The sequence below is a fragment of the Balaenoptera borealis genome, assembly GCF_965194805.1.
Source record: "Balaenoptera borealis genome assembly, chromosome: 17".
NCBI classification, from domain to species: domain Eukaryota; kingdom Metazoa; phylum Chordata; class Mammalia; order Artiodactyla; family Balaenopteridae; genus Balaenoptera; species Balaenoptera borealis.
In genome coordinates, this window is record NC_138876.1 from 81,149,761 (window position 1) to 81,171,181 (window position 21,421).

At 41.2% G+C, this 21,421-nt stretch overlaps 1 protein-coding gene across 13 annotated transcripts in view; it reads left to right on the forward strand.

Annotated features, from left to right (window-relative positions):
* ST18 (ST18 C2H2C-type zinc finger transcription factor) overlaps positions 1-21,421 on the forward strand; it is a 372,885-nt gene that overhangs the window by 272,917 nt on the left and 78,547 nt on the right. For 8 of the 13 annotated variants that reach the window (XM_082362994.1, XM_082362995.1, XM_082362997.1 and 5 more), the window contains 2 exons: positions 7,339-7,393; positions 9,485-9,518. In XM_082362994.1, coding sequence (XP_082219120.1) covers positions 7,339-7,393; positions 9,485-9,518 — 89 coding nt within the window. Of the gene's footprint in view, positions 1-7; positions 896-1,215; positions 2,590-7,338; positions 7,394-9,484; positions 9,519-21,421 lie in introns of those variants that run through there. The other 5 variants (XM_082363001.1, XM_082363000.1, XM_082362990.1 and 2 more) reach the window with 3 other exon arrangements.

Consider the following 21,421-nt stretch of genomic DNA (forward strand, 5'->3'; position numbering starts at 1 on the left):
TGACTTGGGTTCTAGTATGTCAGAACTGATGGGTGAACCATTGTAAATGTGCATTAATATAGATAGTATACGTAGAGTGTTTGTACCAATAGCCACTCTCTTATCAGGCTGAGTGTATTACATTGAGTTTCAGAGTATTCTCTCAAGGGCCAAATGGACTGAAGACAGATTCTGTTCCATCCCTGGGACCAAATAGAGGTGACACAGGCCTGTGTATTATGTCTGAGAGCAAGGAAGCCACGTGCAAATTGTTTCCACAGGAAGCAGGTTAAAACATTGGCAAAAAGCGTTAGTAGCCTTTTAAGACAGCCTCATTCAAGAGCACCCTGAATATGGATGCCTTTGGAATATTGTTTTTTATGACTTCTTGAGTATAACACGTGCCAGACCGTGTCTGAACTTTTTCTTCTGGTGGTTAAAAGTAAAAATGACAATAATGATACTGAGAATCCCTATTATCCAATTTTCCTAGTAAATTGAAGGCATAACATAAATTATATAGAGAGAGAGAGAGAAAGAGAGAGAGAGAGAGAGAAATTACCAGTTTTTGTTTGGTAAGAAAATTTTCTTACCAATTTTTGTTTGGTAAGAAAAACAAAAATTAATTTGGCTTACCTTAAAAAAGCTAAACATCGTTTTCCCATTGATATGTTAGTATGAAATTTTCATTGTTTGTAGTATAGTCCACCGGAATTATAGGTAATTGTTTATTGTTCACTTCACTGTTTATTACTGCTCTTCTATTTATTTGTTCTACCTTATATGCCTTCTCTTACTTTTTATCTTAATAGAATGAATTGCAGGATTTCTCACTAAAGCAGACAAAGGTATTCAGTCACTCTGAGAGAGGAGGGCAAACCAAGTTAGCGTACAAGTTACCTGGAGAAAGAGAGAGGTAAGGCAACGTTTTTATTAAAGAGTAGAATATATTGAAATAAAATGAGTCTGATCAAAGCATTTATATAAAGGCTCTCCTCTACAACAGCGCTTTATCTCGGCCCATTTGCTTTGACAGAAATTTACTGTTAACGCCCAATTTAGAATTATGATTTTTGTCAGAAGTATGGTCACTTTAATCCTTTAAAAAATTAAACAGGTGAAGTTCTCCTCACCTACAGACCCTTTTGCATGTTGATTGGTATGTGTTACTTGTTTAAACATGTTTGCCCTTAGAGAAAGATTCAGCATTAAAATAGTTTTAAAATTCCAATTTGAAATCAGTTTACTTGAGGATTAAGAGTAAATGAGTGAGATATTTTAAAACATGTTTTCAAAAGCACCATAGCTGACATCTAGAGTTCATTCCTACAGACACTAAAAAGTAAGGAATTGGGTTGTCCTTGGGAAAAAATTCTATTTAAAATAACTTATCCCGGTATGAAGGAGCTTGTTTTCTAACATTTACACATTTTTCAACACATGCCTCTCAAAATATCAGCAAGAAAAAAAATTTTTAAGGCCCTTTTAGGGTGTTCCTTACACTGAGTTATCTTTAAACAGGGCATATTAAAAATTTTTTTAAGTCTCCGAAAACACAAAGCTGGCGATTGCCCCCTTAGATCACAAAGCGGTGACTCAGAGGCCGTGGTTCGGCGACTAATAGAAATCGTTGGCACATGCTGTCCACCTAAGGGAATAATAGAACTATTTGCTGGAGTCGTTACGCAAAAGGACACAGACGTGTGGCTTTGGTTCATGGTCACGTGGCCAGTTGTGCAAAGTTAGAGGGTTAGTCTACACACGGGAGCCACAGAAACTCCGAAATCAGAAGCAAGAATCACACCTCAGCCTCCTCCTAAAGTCACCCAAGCTCTCCCAGGCCCAAGGTTTCCTTCATTGCCGGGCAATTCCACTTGACTCTAGAAATTCCCTTTGAAAAGCATCTCCTCTGTTGGGGATGTGCATGCCCTTGGCCTTCGGGAAGAGCTCTTTCCAAACAGCTGTGATTCGTCTGAGAGAGCGCTGAACTTGCTTTTCCGTTAGGTGTGGTGTTTGCCAGGCTGGGAGGGATCAGGGGACATGAGACGGGTCACCGATGTAAACGGTACCATCATTCAATTCTTCAGCTTTTTATGCAGGATCAAAGGCAGTACAAATAGAGACGGACAGGAACAGAGAGCTGACATCAGGGATCCTGTGCCCTAAATAGAGGATTCAGAAAATTTTCATTTCATTTAGGATAAAGCATTCAGAAAAGGTTCAGAAAATTATTAACATGGCATCAAGGGTGATGTCAAAGCTCCTGATTTTATTCATTTAAATGTTTTTACGTTTACTTTCTGAATTACTCTTCCTGAGGAATTAATAAATGTATGAAAGGAGAACCAGGAAAACAATAAAAGGGTAAGAACAGAGAAAAAACATACTTGAACATTCAATCTTGGTATTCTCATCAATGAGTCAAGTATTCTTTTAGGATCACAGCTCATTTTCCCCATCTTTTTCTTGTATAACAGGGAAACATCTTTTGCTGCCGTTTTGGGCTGATCCAAAGCTATGTTTAAAACAAAATAATGCCAGAATCATCAAAAGAAAGGGCACTCGGTGTAGGGTTCTTTGTTCTTCAACCTGGCCAAGTTTCATCCCAAGGTACTGGCATCATTTAGCCGTTCCATTTTCTGGGTTTAGCCTTTTCCAACTTCCTGAGTTTCTCTTTGTCGTTTTTTAAAAAATGATTTTTGTAAAGAAAGCATCCGCTGAGGATAAGGTGCTCCTCGTGGGGAGGACCCCTGGACCTCCTCTGGGCAGGCACAGAGCTAACTTCCTCTCACCGTTGCCGTGAGTTTCCTAAGATTGAAGGGGCAGCCCACAAGAGTCATGAGACACAACAGACAAAACTGCTTTGTCAGTTCCCAACTCTCAGGAGAGGAACACAATAAAATCTTGTTAAAAGTGGGACTTATTGCAAATTGAATGTATGTGAAGGACTTCTCAAATTAAAAGTAGCTACCGGCATGAAATTATATGTCACTAAACAGTATGACAATTAATTGTATAAGGATTTTGAGAAACTATCCTCAAAACGTTATGATCACCATGGCTTTTCTACTAATAATAAGAAACTCAAGACTGCTTATAAATATATATTGAGGACATCAGCGTCCAGAGTTCTGTTGAAAGGAGAAATAAAATGTAAGCATTACCGAGAGATTTGTTTTCCCCAAATCTTTTTTTTTTTTTTAATTTATTTATTTATTTATTTTTGGCTGTGTTGGGCCTTCGTTTCTGTGCGAGGGCTTTCTCTAGTTGCGGCGAGCGGGGGCCACTCTTCATCGCGGTGCGCGGGCCTCTCACTATCGCGGCCTCTCTTGTTGCGGAGCACAGGCTCCAGACGCGCAGGCTCAGTAGTTGTGGCTCACGGGCCTAGTTGCTCCGCGGCACGTGGGATCTTCCCAGACCAGGGCTCGAACCCGTGTCCCCTGCATTGGCAGGCAGATTCCCAACCACTGCGCCAACAGGGAAGTCCCTTCCCCAAATCTTAAGAAGTGATTAAATATTTACTTGGAAGTTGTTTTTGTTGACAAATAATTTTGTTTGTTTAACCATTAGGTTAAAATAGGATTTTTGAGTGAAAAATAAAATCAAAGGGAACTAAATCTCCTCACATACCTGTAATTTGCTTGTATGAATGAAAGCAAAATTGAGTTTATCAATTTGGTGTCCTGCTCCTTGAATCTCTCCCTTCCACAAATCAGCAGTTCCAGGGGTCCCTCTTCAGCCCAAAAGAAGGCACCAGATCTGTGCCTTGGAGCGATGCAGAAGGAAGATCTCCTGATCGACCCTGATGTAACTAACTAAGCACCAGGAGGAAAAGGGGGTCAAGTCCATGTCACTAGGGAATTACTATGCACACCTGTATGTAGGTCTGTAAATATGTGACGATAGTAAATGAAAGCTTTCCACGTTCAACTAAGTAGTGAAAATTTATTTTATGGTCATTTTTCTTCTTCATCACCTATCTGCTTATCTCCGTTGTTGGTGCTGGCATATCCTTCCCCCAAGTTTTGCTTCTTTGCCTCCTGTATTTTATAAGTTTCTTTCCCTCTTGCCTCTTCTTGTATTAACTCCTCTCCCCAGAGAACTGGGGAAGAAAGTCTTTAAAATTTTTTTTCACGGCTTTATTATGAAATAGATAGCAAGCAGGAACACTTTTTTTCCTTTCTACATAAATATTATACATAACATATCCATAATTATAGGTTAAAAGAAATTTTCTTAGTTTCAGGAAAAATAAGAGTGGCAAAACTTGCCTTTAATATTTTATCTCGATTGAGTAGATTGTCAAAGCCAGGAGGAACCCATGATAGGAATGTCAGAAAATGTCTTGTCTTGTTCCCATCCATAAACAATGGGATGGAGATAAAGGTCCTAAGAAGTGAGGAGAAGGACAGCTTTTTAGAAAATCAAAGCTCTATTTTGGGAAAAGAAATGATTCTTTAAGTTTCACAAAATCAGTTGCAGGCTTGTCGATAGAATTTGGGACTTTGGTAGTAAAGATGGTCAAGTGTCCTTTTCCAATAGAAAAAAAAAACCCATGTCCCCAACAGGAAGTGGAGTTTTCAAGATACAGGCCATGTGAGTTAGGTCATTGTCCTGAATCGTACGTACTGGTGGCCTCTTCTTTAACGTGGAGAGCTTGAAGGGGTGGCCGTCCCCCTGCCCCGCTGCACGCCCCCTGGGTCTCAGCACAATCAGTGAGGTAGAACCTCTTTCCCCTTGAATGAACCATCACTGGAACATGGTACCCACTGAATCCGAGGTTCGATTTTACAAAAATTAAGTCTTCCCTTTGGCAATTTATTAACGTCCATGAGAATAATCCATACAAAGAATATTTAGAGATTCCTGCTCCCATGTGTAAGGTTTTTGAGAACAAAGGCTTATTTTTAAGCTGAGATCTACCAGAGAGCGAGCTTTCTCATGATTGTTGCCCCCCAAAGAAAAGCACGTATGCTCTAGGTGTCTGATGTTCTCATTCCCAAGGAGCTGCAAGACATGACTAGACCCTGAACTTAGTAGCAGCTACGGTCCTTCAGGTGTGAACAGGAGAGAGGAGGTGAAATGGATGGATTGTATGCTGGGGCCTGATCATCCCACACCTACAACCTGGCCCGCAAGTTAAAATGAACGCTGAGCTTCGTGGATGAGTTGCCAGTTCTTACAGGGCTTGTGTGGGACGTATGTGCTCCACCAGCAAGAGGACAATAGCCCCACACAATGCAGGCGTGAGGCTGGCGCTCCAGGCCCCATCAAGCAGAGGCGCATGAATATTTATGCCTCCCTTCCGATGACTTTAACGGGGAGGCGGCTGCGTGGGGCGGTGGCAGTCCCCTCAGGTCCTCGGGTAGCTGAATTGTGAAAGAGCACGAGTCTTGGAGCCGTTATGAAGAAGGTTACGTTTAAGCAGTTTTCTGACATTTCTATATGCCTGCTGGCACTCTGCACACCGTGTTTCTGTAAAGAAACTCGTGGAGTTCAACCTTCACCTGTGTTTGGGGGCGGGAGAGGGTGGGGACGCCCAGAGTGGCGGGGGGAGCTATCAGAGCACCTGCACGCAGGGTGACTGCAGACCCGTGTTGAGGCGTTGCTCACCCCCGGGAGGAGCTCCCTCGGAAATACTTGATGGTTTGCACCATTTTAACCCTCAGGCTACTGGTTTCTCCTAATCCAGTGACTCGTTTAGCACACAGAAGGGAGTTTGCGTGAACTGAGCCACTTTATATGCAGCAGAGACCCTCACGGAGGAGGACTTCACAACGCGGTGGTCACCACCCTGTGTAAACCAAGCCACGTTAACCCCAGGGAGTGTCTCATCTGTCATAAGTCTGTGTGGTTTTAGAAGAAGGGAAATCTACAGGAGGAAAAAAAAAAAAAATCTCCTCTGTTTTCCTGTGGTTTTCTCTTATCATGTAGTTGGAAAATATTCGTTAACAATGGACCGTTTTATTTAGACTAAAGCAACGGCTGCTCAAAAAAGCAGCGGACACTTTTGGTGGCTAATTTGAAAAACAGTTCAGCGATCGGTGTGGCGTTTATTATGAAATGATGACAAAAGGGTGCTGGTGGTTTTAATAGTTTTAGCTTACGAGAGCTGTCATTAATTTTGTCTGTAGTGTTGCAGGTGAAAAAATGCACAATGGATAAATAGTCTATATTGGTTTAACTGAACATAATATATAGTGTGTTCTGGAGTTGTTTGTCTCAATAGACTATAGTAATCAAAAGTAATGAACCTATTATGTGCAGGACCTTGGAGAGCGTCGAATGGCAGTAAAAGTGTGGCACATAAAAGGTTTATTAAAGGAAATTAAAGTCCATCATTGCCACACCTGCTCCCCTATTATAAGTCTATGGCAGGTCAGTGCTTTCCATCACAACTCAGCCTCGGAAAGCAGAGATGCGTCTCCCATTCTCATTGCAGTCACACCGCATCCCTGCCGGCGTCGGGATTTAAGGATGAGCCACGGAGAGCGCCTTTCGCCTGCTTCTGATTTTCAACAAGCAGCACAACTTCTTTCTGCTTAAGAATTCCTTCTGATAAAGTGCAAAAGTGAATTAAACTACGAGATGCTTAGAGGATCCTAGTGGGATGGTTGGGTGTAGTCAGGTCAGACTCTATCTCCATGTGGACAAAAAGAACAAGCTTTTTATGTCTTGGCATCCCTTTGATAATTAGCTCGATTATATTTAAAATCATTAGTAATGATGTTTTCGGGAATTTGATAGTGACAGACACAACACTCAAATTTTACTTTCCTTATGGATTTGGACGATTATAACCCACATTTATTCTGGAATTATGGGAGTAAATGTATGCCATTGTTGATCGTAAACATTTCCAGTGGTATTTTACAATGAGGGCATTTCAGTGTTTTGTGTTCATGTTGGATTTTTACAGTGGGAATTATTTTTCCTAACTTAGAAAGAGGCATGTAGCAGAAAGTTTCTAGAAATGCAAAGGAATCTGGTTTAGTAAATTAATCTGAAACCTTTTGGTTTGGCATTTGAGGTTTTGTCTCTTTCACCATCACTGTTAATCAGACCATCCCTCTTTCTATCTTTGTAATGCCGGAAGTGTTTGAATCAGTAGCAAACACTTGTGGGCAAGGACATCTGCCCTCTTGTCCCTTCCGTCTGGTTCCGGCATCTATAGAAGTGTTCCCAGAACTCATGGGGTGTGAGGCAGTCACAGCTCTATCTCTTCAGAGTCAGATGCTGTTCAAGAGCATGAAAGGCTACTCTGCTTTTCATAATGACCTTCAGAACTTCTAGTGACATGTGTTCGTATTTTGGTCAGTGTCAAAGCAGTGACCTCAGGACTTTGTGCTCACGTTACAGATGGATGCAGAGGCTGAAGATAAAACGCTGCGTACCCGTGCGAAAGGAACCAAGGGTGAGTTAGCAAGCAGATTCCACGACACCGTGCTCAGCACACCATGAAATGTGGGCGTTCCGTGCTCAGTCCCTGACGTGTAGTCAGAAGAATTACAACTTCCTCAGGGCTTCCATTTTTAAATCAAGCCAGGACATTGGATCATGGCCTTGAGAGGCTAGTAAATACTATGAACCAGGAGTAAAGGACTCAGAATAGTCCAAATGATGTAGGATGCTAATTTTTACAAAATGCAATCATGAGTAGATTTAAACATCGTGCAAAATAGCATAAGGGTCAGCAAGGGAAGAACACTTCATGGAGACCTCAAATTATTGACGTGACCTTTAATGTCCAAGGGAAAAGACCGAATTGTTCATTTATTGCCAAAGCAGGTTTTGATTTTTATGTTATCCGGTTTAGTGGCTTCCAGTCTAAACTTAGTTCAAGTAAAATGACGATGTTTGTTTGTTTTTGGACTGTCCCTGCTGGGAATTTCCAGCAGCTCTGCGAAGTAATGTCTGAAAGGTTTAACTTGTCAGTTATCCCTCTCTTTTTGTAACCAACAGATGGTAATGTAATACTGAAATATAAACAGGCCCTTGATGATCTAAACATCTGGAAAACAGGATTGACTGGCAATAATACCCCTTAAGGAAAATAACTTTTATTATAATTAGCTATATTTGTGTGACCCTTCATTCTAAATGGAAGGTTCAGCCTGGCCTCTGGAAGGAAGCTGGGCAGCTGTTCCCCACCTGACCCTCCTCGCGTTGGTCTTGCTGAGGAAAGGTCGGGTCGGACAGTTATCAGGCAGTCATTTGTAAGGGTTTTGAGATTTACAGTTGAAAATGTCTAATCAAATTCAACGCTTTCATTAGCTTTGTTTATGTGTGTAGTCAAGGTAAATAATTCCTGTTTCAGTGAAGTCCAGAATCCCCCATTTTTTTTCAATTCCAGGATGATTTTTTTTTTCAGTTAAAATACAACCCTGGTTATCATTAACCATGATAACCAAAATGCAGAATCATGCTGTACAAGATACGGGACGTTTCTCTACCCAAACTGAAGTTTCACAGTGTTCTATTTTCCAGGTTTAGTTTAAGTTACTTTAAAAGTAATGACATCGTATATCCTAATATTTGGAATGCAGTTTTGGAAATATCACATTTTTACGCAGCAAGCTTCTCCATGGAATACAGGTTTTTAAAAAAAGAACAGTTTTATCATTATTTAGCACAGGCTCACGTCTGCCATAAACATCAGCATTCTAGGAACTGTATTTGGATTATTCGAATCTCTTATTCTGACTTCTGAAAGCACACAACTCTATCATACTTCTAAAATGTGAGTATTTTAATTTGCCATTCTTTTTGGACTTTGGATCCTTTTGGCACATACACATACACCCTTAAATAGAGCCAAAATGTTCTTTGAGAACTGAAACAACTGTTTCTCATGCAGCATGAGTCATCTTTAAAACCACCTGTTGTCTCTCTCAATATGCTGCTTATCCTGGTGTAGGCAGGTATTTATAAACATGAACTTCTTTAGTTCCCATCATCTCAGAAAAATCAAAGCTCTTTTTTTCTATAAATATCTTATTTTTAATAGGATGTTGAAATTAATGTGACTAAAACTTCTCTTTCTACAGGGAAGAAATTGAAGGAACAGAGTCTTAGGATATTTATTAATAAAACTTTGCCAGTTTTATTTAAATGCTTGTTTAATGTCAATAAAAATGTAAACAGGATTCTTTTGAAATTTTTCCTAGAGACAGTAAAATTGATTTAAAAAATAGTTCAAGTCCTTCGTACTCCTGTACTTTTTCAACGAATCTCTAAAGACAGGTATTTGGAAGTCCAATCCATGACTTCGAAGTCCCAGGGTCACCTGAGGCACTAATCTGGAACCATCTGTTCTGGGCCATGATCACCTGTCCTCTTGTTTCCAAAGAACCAGAACCAGAAAAGATGAATCGGCCCAGAGGGAAATTGAGTGGGGTCTGCACTAGTCATACATTGGTCGTTATCTCTAGGCGGTAAAAGGTTTCTGTCATACAGTTTTCAAAATTATAAACTGATTTTCCTTTTCTTTCTTTCTTTTTGTCAATAGCACCAATGGATTCTCTAATCCAGGAGCTCAGGTAAGGGTTGCCCTACTTTACTTTTTCTAAGATTGATCAACTTTAATTATTAGAATGTTTTGTACTTTTCAAGCCTCGGATCCTCATTTTACTGTGAGGAATAAGCCAACAGGCCTATTTCACTTGCCCTCTGTCTCTACACCAAAGAAACTGAGAAAGGGAGAAACTACTGATTGTCGATCCGAAACAATTCAAGCTAATATTTTGATAACAAAACACAAAAACGCTGTTCTGTAACGTGGGAAAATCTCCACTTTCTCCTTGGAGGGTGCACGGCCTCTGTGCACACACCGGTGTGTGGTTTGTTTTCCTGCTGATGGAAGTAAGGAACTGAGCTCATCCGAGAACATGAGTGAGGAATAACCCCAAGTCCAGAATGCTCCATGTTTCTTTTTAATAATTAGATAATTCTGTTTTAGATTCCACATATAAGTGATATCATATGATATTTGTCTTTCTCTGCCGGGCTTACTTCACTCAGTGTGATCATCTCTAGGTCCATCCATGTGGCTGCAAATGGCATTATTTCATCCTTTTTTACGGCTGAGTAATATTCCATTGTATCTATGTACCACATCTTCTTTATCCATTCCTCTGTCGATCGACATTTAGGTTGCTTCTATGTCTTGACTGATACAAACAAACTTACTTACAAAACAGAAATAGAACCACAGACATAGAAGACTTATGGTTACCAAAAGGGAAGGGGGAGGAGGGATAAATTAGGAGTTTGGGATGAACAAATACACACTACTATGTATAAAATAGATCATCAACAAGGACCTACTGTTTAGCACAGGGAACTGCACTCAATATTTTGTAATAACTCTATAATGGAAAAGAATATGAAAAGTATGTATATGGTGTGTATATATATATATATTCAGATATATATCTGAATTATTGTGCTGTATACCTGAAACTAACACAACATTGTGAATCAACTATACTTCAATTTGTGAAAAAATTTAGATAATTCTATCAGATAATCACGTGAATTTTTGACAGTAGACATTTGAAGATAATGTGATGATGGGGTTCGGGGTGGATCTGAGCACTTCCGCCTTAGATACTGTGCTACGCGCCTCGGGCAATGCTCTGGAAATTCCACCTGACTAGGTTTTGCAGAATAAACTCCAAGTGGGTTTTCTTTCACAGAGTCTTTGCAAGGTATAGTTGTTGGTTTTTTCTAAGCGCATATTTAAAGAAACGCATGCTGCCAGTACATTTTCTGTCCTGATGCTACTTGGTAGTGAAATGTTTCAGGAGCAAGAGGAGGCCCTTTTCTCCTCTCTAGGTTTGCAAGCCCAGGAAGCCCCAAACTCAGGGTCTAATCCACCTTTCTGAAAACAGCGATGGTCTATGTGTTCCTCTGGGAAATGTGTGAAAACTGGAGCATGTGTAACAGCGTCTGGATGTGTAACAGTGTCTGGCACACCTTGACGTTTGCAATGTATGCATTTATGATTCACATGGTTGTTTTCCAGGCCACTGTGCTCTGTGATTTCCTTTGGAGGGCTAGCTTAGTACCTTCATTCTGCAAGTTTCGGTTCATCAACTTAGTGGAACTGGATCTATCAGAATTGGGTGCAAGCTTTCATGCTGGTGCTCTTCTCTGTGGAAATGAGTTTGTAGGAAATCCATGGCCCTGCATCTGTTGTCGATTTTATCGTTGAAAATATTACATTTTAAACTACTTTTATGAGAGCAGAACATAGATATACCCACACATCGGGACAGGATTCAGTGGCCGGAGTGTCTGACTGCCTTACGTTCTTGCTTTTTACACCTGCTCTCGTTCACAATTCCTATTTGTTTGGAGACTTGATGTCCTTGTAGAATGATGGAGAGAAGTTGAAAATGGTCAAGACTCCAGAAGCCTGCCATGTGTGCCCTCCCAGGGTGGGTTCCTCGGGCATCCCACAGCTGAAGAACTGTGTTTCCAGTTGGAGTCTTTTTAGGGAATCAAACTATTCAGAGGAGGGAAAAGTCCTTTAGAGTAAGGTGTCTTGAAGAATAACTTGAAAAGAAAAAGAGAAATTTGAAGGAATGAATACGTTGTATGCTTAGGATTAAGGAGAAATATAAAATTCATAGAGAAAAAGAAGACATTAGCAGAGAGAAGCAACTTTGAGAGGAAAAATGTTTAATATGACCCTCCTGGAGAAATAGAAATTACTGTCTAAGCACTTTATTAGCATCAATAATTACAATAAAACTAATATTTATTGAGACCCAGGCAGTCCTGAGGGTCCTGGAGCAATCTGTCTCATTAATCCTCCAAGAACCTTAGAAGGTAGAAACGATGATACTTCCAATTTTCAGATGAAGAAAGTGAAAATAAACAGTTTACATAAATAGCCTAAGATTAAACAACTAGTAAGGAATCCAGACTTCTGACTCAGGCCAGCTTCTCACTCACCAGGCTGAGCTTTCTGTCATGCGCAGTTAACACTAATTTTCTAGAATATAGATCAAAAACACAGTCCATTGTTGATGTCCTCAGAACCTGGATTCTTAAAATTCTGCAGTTTAACCCTTATGGTTTATTTTTCAGAGCCTAGTTTTCTGAAATTCAAAAAAAAAAAAAAAACATTTTAAGTAAAAATAACATTTCCTAGTCTCCTAGTTCTCTAAAAAAACTTTTTGTCAGATATTCAATTTTACCTAATTTGTCATTAGACCAATTCAGGAAGCTGGTGATAAATGCTGGGAAAATTCATAAACAAAATGAATTCACCTATTTTTCTTTACTAACAGTGAGTTTATAAAAATTACTGATTATTGTTAATTTGATAATTACTTATTTTCAACAGCCGGATCATGCTTAGGCTAAATAGGTCTCAAGTTGTTTCTTAAATGGTTTAAGTTGACCCAGATATGGACCCTAAATGCCATTGTACATAAATCTTGGAAAAAAATTCTGATTCATATGGAAGGTTTATTTTTAGTGTGTTTTTAATGCTGTCCAACTTTATCCATTTGCTACAACTGTTCCTCCAGTTGATTCTGCAGCTTTGTTGTGGTCCAGAATCCAGCATTTTTGTGCACCTGAATTCTGAGTATCTCAGGAAATGTGGCATATTTTCCTCAGTGTAGAAGTTATGGGTCTTTTGTGGAGAACATTGGCAACTTTATTTAGTTCTTCTTTTTAGAATGCATTGGACATGTTATTGCTTCCAGAGCTACTACCTATAAAAATACTAATACAAATGAAGCTGATTTAAATATATGGCATATTGTTCCTGACACTAATAAAAATTGATACTGGCATTCTCATCTTCTTATGATACTCTGTCTTCACCATTAAAAAAGCAATTTATAACTCCAGACCCACCGTTAATCACGTGCCTTATTAGCATTTCCAGCATTTTCTCCAGCACAACTCAGGTTACAGGTGGTGCTGTGAAGGCTCTCGTGAGCCCGTCTAAATCATGACCATTGGATTTTCTCTGCTCTTTTCTTTTATTACTATTATCTTTAATCTGATCTGCCTGCAATTGCATCTACTAATACTGGTAATTGTGTCCTGCGTTGGCAAAGCGTTTTATGCCAGTCCTGGCCCCTCTCCTCTAATTAGGAAACTACATTCCAGCCTCTGAAATGGCTTTCCTATGTGACTCCTTAGAGGCACAAGTGAATTCAAGGCTCTTAATTATATTAGAGGCACTTCCCACTGTCCTTTCATGGTCTTCTTGCTGCCTCCCAGTTGGCTTAAGTTTTGTAATAAAATTTTAATTTAGTTGTCTCTTTTTATTTTATTTTACATAATTTGTTCCTTCATTCAAAACCGTATCATTTGGTATTTTTTTGTAAGTTTTAAAATATTAAACATTTTATGAGTTCTATAATCAGTTATAGATTTAATAACAATATTTAATTGACATGAGAATATTTTGCGACTTACAGATTTAGATGGCTTTCTCTTCTTTCTTCTATCTTATTTCATGCACTGAAGTCTTTATATCAGTTAAATATTTAATACTTAGTAGTTTTCTTTCCAATTTTTCTTTTTTTCTTGAGACTAAAGTTTCCTTTAATGGTCATGATTTTCTTGGAACTACTTGTTGCACAGAATTTCTGGAGAGGACGTTCAGCTGAAGGAAATACAGTGAACAGAAACTGATTTCTAAAGTTAAGTGTCATAAATCTATTATCCAGGTTAAAGGAAATACGTTGTTTTAATCACAAAGTTGGAGAAAAGAAGGAAGAAACTCTCTTCTTTCCTTTATTGCTGTGATTTCCAAATGCACGGCTCAGTGCATGTTTGGGATATTTAATAACATATCATATCTATTATGTTCCCGTTAGCCATGTGTCTCTCTAAATGTGGCCAAACCTATAAATTAAAATCCAAGGAACTGACACCTTAAAGAAAACCCATTTTCCTAAAACCCCTTTGAGGGGAAGTGAGACTGATAACCAAAGAAGGAGATGATAAGGACTTAATTTGGAAGAGAAGTCTCCAGCAAGGGGGTGCCTGAGGCATGACTGTCCATCACCCCCCCGTCCTGGTGGCCCTCATCCGCCTCCGTGTGAAGGGCAGGGGGCTGGTGTCCAGCCTGCGCCTCGGGGGCGTGAGTGATCCTTCCAGAGAGTTAGTTTGTTTTCTGTACTGTACTTACCGGGGTAAGAAAGTGTCTTAAGATATCTTAGGGAGGCTTTCAACAAGAATAAAAATTTGAAAAGAGTTCATTGTTTAACAAGAAAATTCCATTAACTGTGTGCCAGCAGTACTTATGGGCCTGCATTTAGCACTGAGCTTGCCATGAGCGGCCTTCAGTAGGTGTCTCTCGAGTGAGGGGTGGAAATAGTGCGCAGGATCTGATTAGATCCCTACAACCAGCCCTTAGGGTCACTGGGACAAGTGACATTGTCCACAGTTAACTCACAGGCCGGGTTCAGGGAAGTTACGTGCTTTACACACGCAAGGTCTTTGACTAATAAGAGACTGGACCAGAGGCAGAACTTAGGGCCCTTCTGTGGTCCAGGGTGCACCCCACGCCTCCCCAGACCCAGTGCAGCCACTGTATTGTCCTCTGTTACTGCAGACCCTAGCATTCCTTTCTTTCCCCGATAGACTTTACTTTTTAGAGTGGTTTTCGGTTCACAGCAAAACTGAGCAGAACAGACAGAACTTCCCACAGACGCCCAGCCTCCTCCACCATCAATATCCCCACTAGGTGGTATGTTCGTTACAACTGATGAACCTGCACTGACACACTGGAATCCTATCTTATCATCCGAATTTTGGGGGAAATAGTTACTTAAACTTCATCAGTAAATTGATAAATCAAGGTGGAATATATCAGACCTACAAACTAACCCCAGCACATTTTCTTTCTTTTTTTTTTTTTTTAACGTCTTCATTGGAGTATAATTGCTTTACAATGGTGTGTTAGTTTCTGCTGTATAACAAAGTGAATCAGCTATACGCATACATATATCCCCATATCCCCTCCCTCTTGCATCTCCCTCCCACCCTCCCTATCCTCCCCCTCTAGGCAGACACAAAGCACCGAGCTGATCTCCCCGCCAGCACATTTTCTTGATTCACGCACTGCCGATTATAAAGAGGCCACTGCCCTTTCCTTCTGGATTTTTTATTCCATGAATTAATTATGTGACTTTAAGTCTGTTAAAATACCTGGATTTGATACAAATCTCTGTTCGTTCTAGTTGTTTTTCCTTTCGAAGTGCTTCTTCCCAGGTGATGAGCTATCATGGGCCTTGCCCTTCGGAGACTGATTTCACAGAGTGTGGGGTGTGTGTCCTTTCTGCGTCCACGTGAGGTCAAGGACAGGCATTTAGAACTGGGCTGGCAGTGGGCTCCTGTCCCTTCACAGCTGAGCTTAGAGACTGAACAGCTATGTGTCTTCCAGTCTGCATATATAAAATGATGATTGCATGGGGCAGGGCGCGCCCCATCTTAACTGTATATATATAATGCCCGCATTATGATGTAAAACACCATGGGGCTTGTACGTAAATATTCAGTGAAGTTTCTCAGAAAAAAATAAGAACAAGGAAATGCGCTTTCTTTTCTTTACCTTTTCTTTCCATGTTCCAACGTTATCACAAGGATATCGGTGGCCTGTGTCAGCCGACGGTTCTAGGAATCTAAGGCGCAAACATCTCCAGAAATCAGACCTTTTCTAAAATCGTGACACATGCCACCCCTGTGGGCCGCACATGAAGATTCACTTCACCGTGGTTTTCGGATTTGCAGAGCTCACCCAGAGAGATAATTTTTTTATACATTTAGCTCTTCTTTTCTTGTAACACAAATGAGGCGAAAGAATATCTCCATCTGTATTTGTTGCTTCAGCACTTCTTCTGCCCCAGTGTAGTACCAGGTACTGCAGTGGAGACAAAATTAGCGCATGGATGTAATAAACCAGGGAAGTATGTGATAAAAACACTGTGGGTGACACTGCCGCGGGAGAGGTCCCCTCCCACTCGGGGATCACGTGTCACCCGGAGCCAAACGGGCTGCTCCGAGAGTCCCCTGGGCGCTTATTAGAAACGCAGGCTCCCAGGCCCACCCCAGACCGAGTGAACCTTTGTTCTAGCGAGATCTCTGAGCTGTTATCCTGCATATTAAAGTTCCAGAGGCACCCACAAGCTTAGACTTCACTCCGTACTTGGAAAAGCTCTTCTCTCCATTGTTAATTTTCATGGCGTGGGTTGGCAGGGAAAGACAAGCGTCTGTGTTTCTTTGGAATTTTCTTGGTCTGTGAACTCTTGGGTTAATGTTAATGACTGTTTGCATTTCTACTTGATGGAGAATAGCAGAACCCTGAACAAACAAAATGTTGACAGTAGTGTGGCAAAAAGCACAAGCCTTGGACTTTTGCGAGTCTTTGTTTTAACCTCTTGGACGTGTTTGAAATCAACCAAATCTTCCTTAAATATTTTCTACAGATCATTAGAAAGAGAACTCGTGTAAGGATGCGTTTAAACACCACTTTATATGCCTCTACAGTCATCTAGAGTGTGTTCTCAGGGGATGTCATTATTATGTTTCAAACAAAATCCAGACTCTCCGTCGTCGGCTTCCATAGGTCACGTGACTGCCTTGTCACCTTGATGTATCGATAACCAACGTGCTGAGGTTCCTTTCAACCCGCCAGGCACGTCACAGGTTAGGATGTGGTCGTGATCTTCTCACCCTAATGTGTTCTGGAGCATCTCTAGTGCAGCGTGAAAGTATTGAATTCCATCTCTTGTTTCTCCTTCATCTTCCGTGAAGGAACGATTAACTTGAATCGCCAGGCAGAGCTCTTCATTTCTGCTGTTATCTCTTAGGTAAGCTATACCCACTTGAAGTCCCGTCTCAATTACCGTGTATGTTTGCAAACATAAGATTTCTGACAATTGTCGTGTTTTTCCTGCTTGAAGTGTGAACTGAGATAAATGTGTCCCTCAATGTTGACACATCAACTTCCTGCAACCAAAGCGTGTCTGTGCTTTAGTTTTCAGTGTTTCCTCTCCATGGGTGACTTCTCGTAACTCTAACACAAACTTGGACTTTGACGGGTGCGTGTGGTGGCGAGAACATGGGTGAACAGCAGCCCTGAGTTCTGGGGGTCCGGTCAGACCAGCTGTGGGACCTCGGAGACACGTTCAGATGTCACGTCTTTGCTGCCTTCTTGACTAAGGAAACTGTTCCGTATGGCGCTTTCAGTCTTGGCCTCTGGGTTCACCTAACTGCTTCCCCCATCTCCAAACAGAGCTAAATTGACCTCTGGCTTTATTCAGACGTATCTTCTGATTCGTCTTTGCCATTGAAGCTCTCCTTTGCTACATTTTCACTTGTTTTGTTTTTTTTCCCCTTGTGTGATCCTTCTCCTTGTTTATTTTATCCTCCTTGAAGGAGAAAGTCCTTTTTTCGACTCACCTCCACTTCCAAATGTTCTTCCAATCTCATCACCAGACTGTTTTCTGCAGGAAATCCCAAGCCTAAAGCTACTTCTTATTTTATTTTAGTTTATATTATTATTTTACTATTTTATTTTATTTTATTTTATTTTATCTTATTTTATTTTATTTTATATAATGCTTTTTCCGTCTCAACTCTGTTACAGTCTATTCCTGGCAAAATTCTTCCCTTCATCTAATCCCCTATGGGATTTGTACTCATTCTTTAAGGCTAATGACTAATGTCATCTCTGCAATGAGCTGTCCCCATGACCTCCCAGGCTGACTAATACTTTTTTCCATTGTGTCCCCAAAGCGTTTCTTTTCTTGTCTGTTTTAAAGCACTTATGACTTTGAATTGTAGCTATTTTATTACTCATCCATCCGTCTGTCCACGCATCCAGAAGAAAGCAGATTCCCTGCCTTCAAGTTTAGAATTTGGTTGGGGAGACATCAAAAAAAAGAATAAACTATTTAAAAAACTTTAATTCATCATATATAATTCTTTTTGATACACCGTAAACTTTTTAAAGACAAGAAATCTATTTTATTCACCGTTGTATCCCTAGTACGTGATGTTACTTGAGATATCTTATTTTACATTGTCTACCAATATTTGTTTTGAGAATAATGTAGTTAGGAACTCACTGCCAAGGAATTTCTATTTAACGTGTTGATTCTCTTTATCTTTTTATAATGCCTGTAACCTCTTTCCTTCCAGTTCTTAGATTCTTGCCCTACGTCTGTCCCTTTAAAGTCTAGACTGTTTAGTCAACAAAGCTTCTACCGGCCCCTTGACTACAAACCATGCTACTCTTGCTATAATAATCATTTCTAATTTATTTTTCTACCATCAATACATGTCTTCCTCTACAACATAAAAACGAGGTGCTCTTAATTCTGTTAACTTCTCCCTTAGTTTCATTTGGTCATTTTCAGTCCAGAAAAGAAATCACAACTAGAACAGAAGTGCCTACTGCCCATTTCTGAGTTGCTTGTAAGAAGGAATCAGCCAGTGAGTCTGTGGACAGGAGACCCCAAGGCCACAGGTCAGCAGGTGAAGCCGCCGCTGCTGGACGTGTGAACACTTGGGAGAAACCAAGGGCTGGGGCATCTGATCCTTAAAGGTCCTCACCGTGGTCCCCACCTGAGGTTGGGAGCGCATCCCCACCTGTGGGATCTTCTCGTGAGGTGAGGATGTTGTCCAGGGCTGGGGCAGTAAAACTTGTAGGGAAATGACGGCACACACCCGGGGGGACCACGAAGTAGGCTCTGCTCTTCCCGGTGCCCCGTGAGAACTGAGGGAGTTCAGACCCCTCTGCCCGCGAAGGGTCCATGAAAATTGCTCCAGAGCCCCTGAGGGCCCATGTCCTTGGAGGTGGAGGCTGACACAGAGCCTGCCGTCTGTCCTGGGATCACAGGGCTCCGCGTTTATTGTACGGGAGGCTTATTGTACAGGAGCACAATGACATGAGCAGTGAATTCCGGCCAGGTTTTGACCTACGTTGGGAGGGTGAGAACGTGTCCACCCAGAGAACTCCTACGGGCAGGAAACAGGCACTCGGTTAAACCAGATTTAACCAAGGCAGACTCTTCCAGCAGCCTGGTTCTGGGCCAGCTGGGGGTTTGGGTGGCAGGGGGTCAAGGGGGAGGGACAGATGAGGACAGAGGGGTGTCCCTTGAGTGTAGATGAAGGCCAGTTCCCTCCAGGACTTCAAACCCACTTCCTCAACAAGATGGCCCCATGTTTTTAAAAGCAATGAAAAATCACGTACCAATAGAAAGCCTGGGCTCTGAGATCCCAGTGTCTTCCGTTTTGTGCTTCAGTGAATTAAGCTTTGATGTCCGGTTTATTTCTACACCTAAAACAGACGAAGGACAATTTCTTGACAACACTGTAGACCAAGCCTGCACACAGGTTTCTAACTTCATGATTCCTACTAACCATGGGAACATCTCGAAAACAATGACTTACAGGATAGCTCCCAGCCAGCAGGGGGGTGGAACGGTAAAACGGGGGTCCCGAGCACTTCTGGGCCCTGAAGCACTGCTGTGTCTCAGGGGCCACTGTCCACGTCGTCTCGAGGAGTGAACTCTGGCTCGGAAGCGGGTTCCTATCGCTTAGGTGTTCTCAGGGAAGCAGTCGTACAGTATTCTGAACGAGAATATGAATTTTTAAAAAAGGTTACATGATGGAATAGTAAACTACGAGGCAGGCATGGGCAAAGTAGTCACCCCGCCCTGCGCCCACCAGCGAATGGGAGTAAGGGCATCCCATGAGTGGTCCAGGAAGACGGCCACCTGCCGGGTCCGGAGGTGGCAGAACCATGTTGGGGCCGAGCCTGCCTGACTTGGTGGAGCCTGGGGACAGAGGTGGGCCAGGAGGGGGGGTCCTCAGGAGCTCTGATGGGAAGGATGGCACGGATAAGCTTAAGGGGTGACTTACGGGAAGTGATGTGTGGATTCGCAGGCGTAATGTAGAAGCTTGAGAGCGTCTAGATCAGGAATAGCCCTTAAAAGCAAGTTATTTCTGATTCAGTTGGATACTTGGCTGCCACAACACTGCACAGATTTGTGTGTGTACATATATATATATAGTTACACATACACATGTATAGCGAGATGACACACACATTTATATACACGTAATTTTAATAATACAGCAAAGGAGGTGATCCCTACTAATTCAGCACTCACTTGACTAAAAATTTTAACAGTTGATCCCCCTTTTAAATATTTCTCCAGCATGACAGCAAGTTCTGTGAAATGATTCATAATGTGTCTTGGTGAAGTCGAGAAGGATAAATGGAAGCCGTCCAAATATCAGACGACCAAAGACCTTGTGTGTATCTGTAGGATTCTAGTTTTTTTTAGTTCAGGGAACTAAGAAAGGAACTGAGATTTATGGACCAAGTACCTGCATTCAGGTAAATGTCAAGAAATAAAATCGACATTTACGATAGTAGTCATAAAAGAGCCACATGGTCTTAAAGAGTCTTTTGTCATCGTCATGTTAAAAGCCAAAACATTGCCGTATTAGTTGATGAAGTTGTGTCTCTGTGCCTGTGTGTGTGCCTGGTCTGTTTTGTTTTCCCTCGGTGGGTGTACCTCTCCCTCGTGTTGGTTGCTTTCGGTGTCTACTTCTGCTGGTCTTTGACATTGTGCCCCCGGCACACGAGGACACGCACACACACGCACACGCACACGCACACACACACACACTTAGTTTCTGCCCCTCCTCCCAGCCTCCCTGCCTCCGTTCACTGACTCTTCCGCCTAACACTCTCTCCCTCTCTCTCACTTTCCTTCTTTTCATATTATCTTTCCTTCTTCTGCAAATTTCTACTCTAAATATTTCTACTAGACCCCATGCACACACACTCAAAACTGAGAAAACCATTCTTTTGAACATTGAGAAATATCTATATAGAAACCACAACAGGAATGGCCGGAAAAAGAAATCAATGAATAATGAAAAAGGTCAACATTGATGAACTCTGTTCTAGGTGACAGAAATAATGTGGCTCTCCTTCTTACTACAAAAATAATCAAATGTAAAGACTACCTGACAAAAGTATTCATACATAAATTTCATCTAAAGAAGTGAATTCATTATATTTTAAAGAGAATGAAGCCACTATGTTTCTAATATGCAAAATATGGTTATAATTATCTATTGCATGTAAAACCATGTTATTCTTACATCAGATTTTTAAACATATGAAGCCTTACTCTGTGTCATTCTCAACAACCCTTCAGAGCCTGTTCCTTAGAAAGAGGTCACATCTGCACATCTTGGGAAAAAGAAAAAATAAATAAATGTTCACAGTAGAGAACAGAGGACACCTATACTTTACTCATTACGGTGCTAAATAGCTGGTACTTATGCTTCCTGGTCTTCGTTTAAAGATACCAAATGTACTTAGTTTTACTTCTGTGGCCCTGAGGTGAATTTTTCCGGGAGTGAATCACCCACGGTAAAA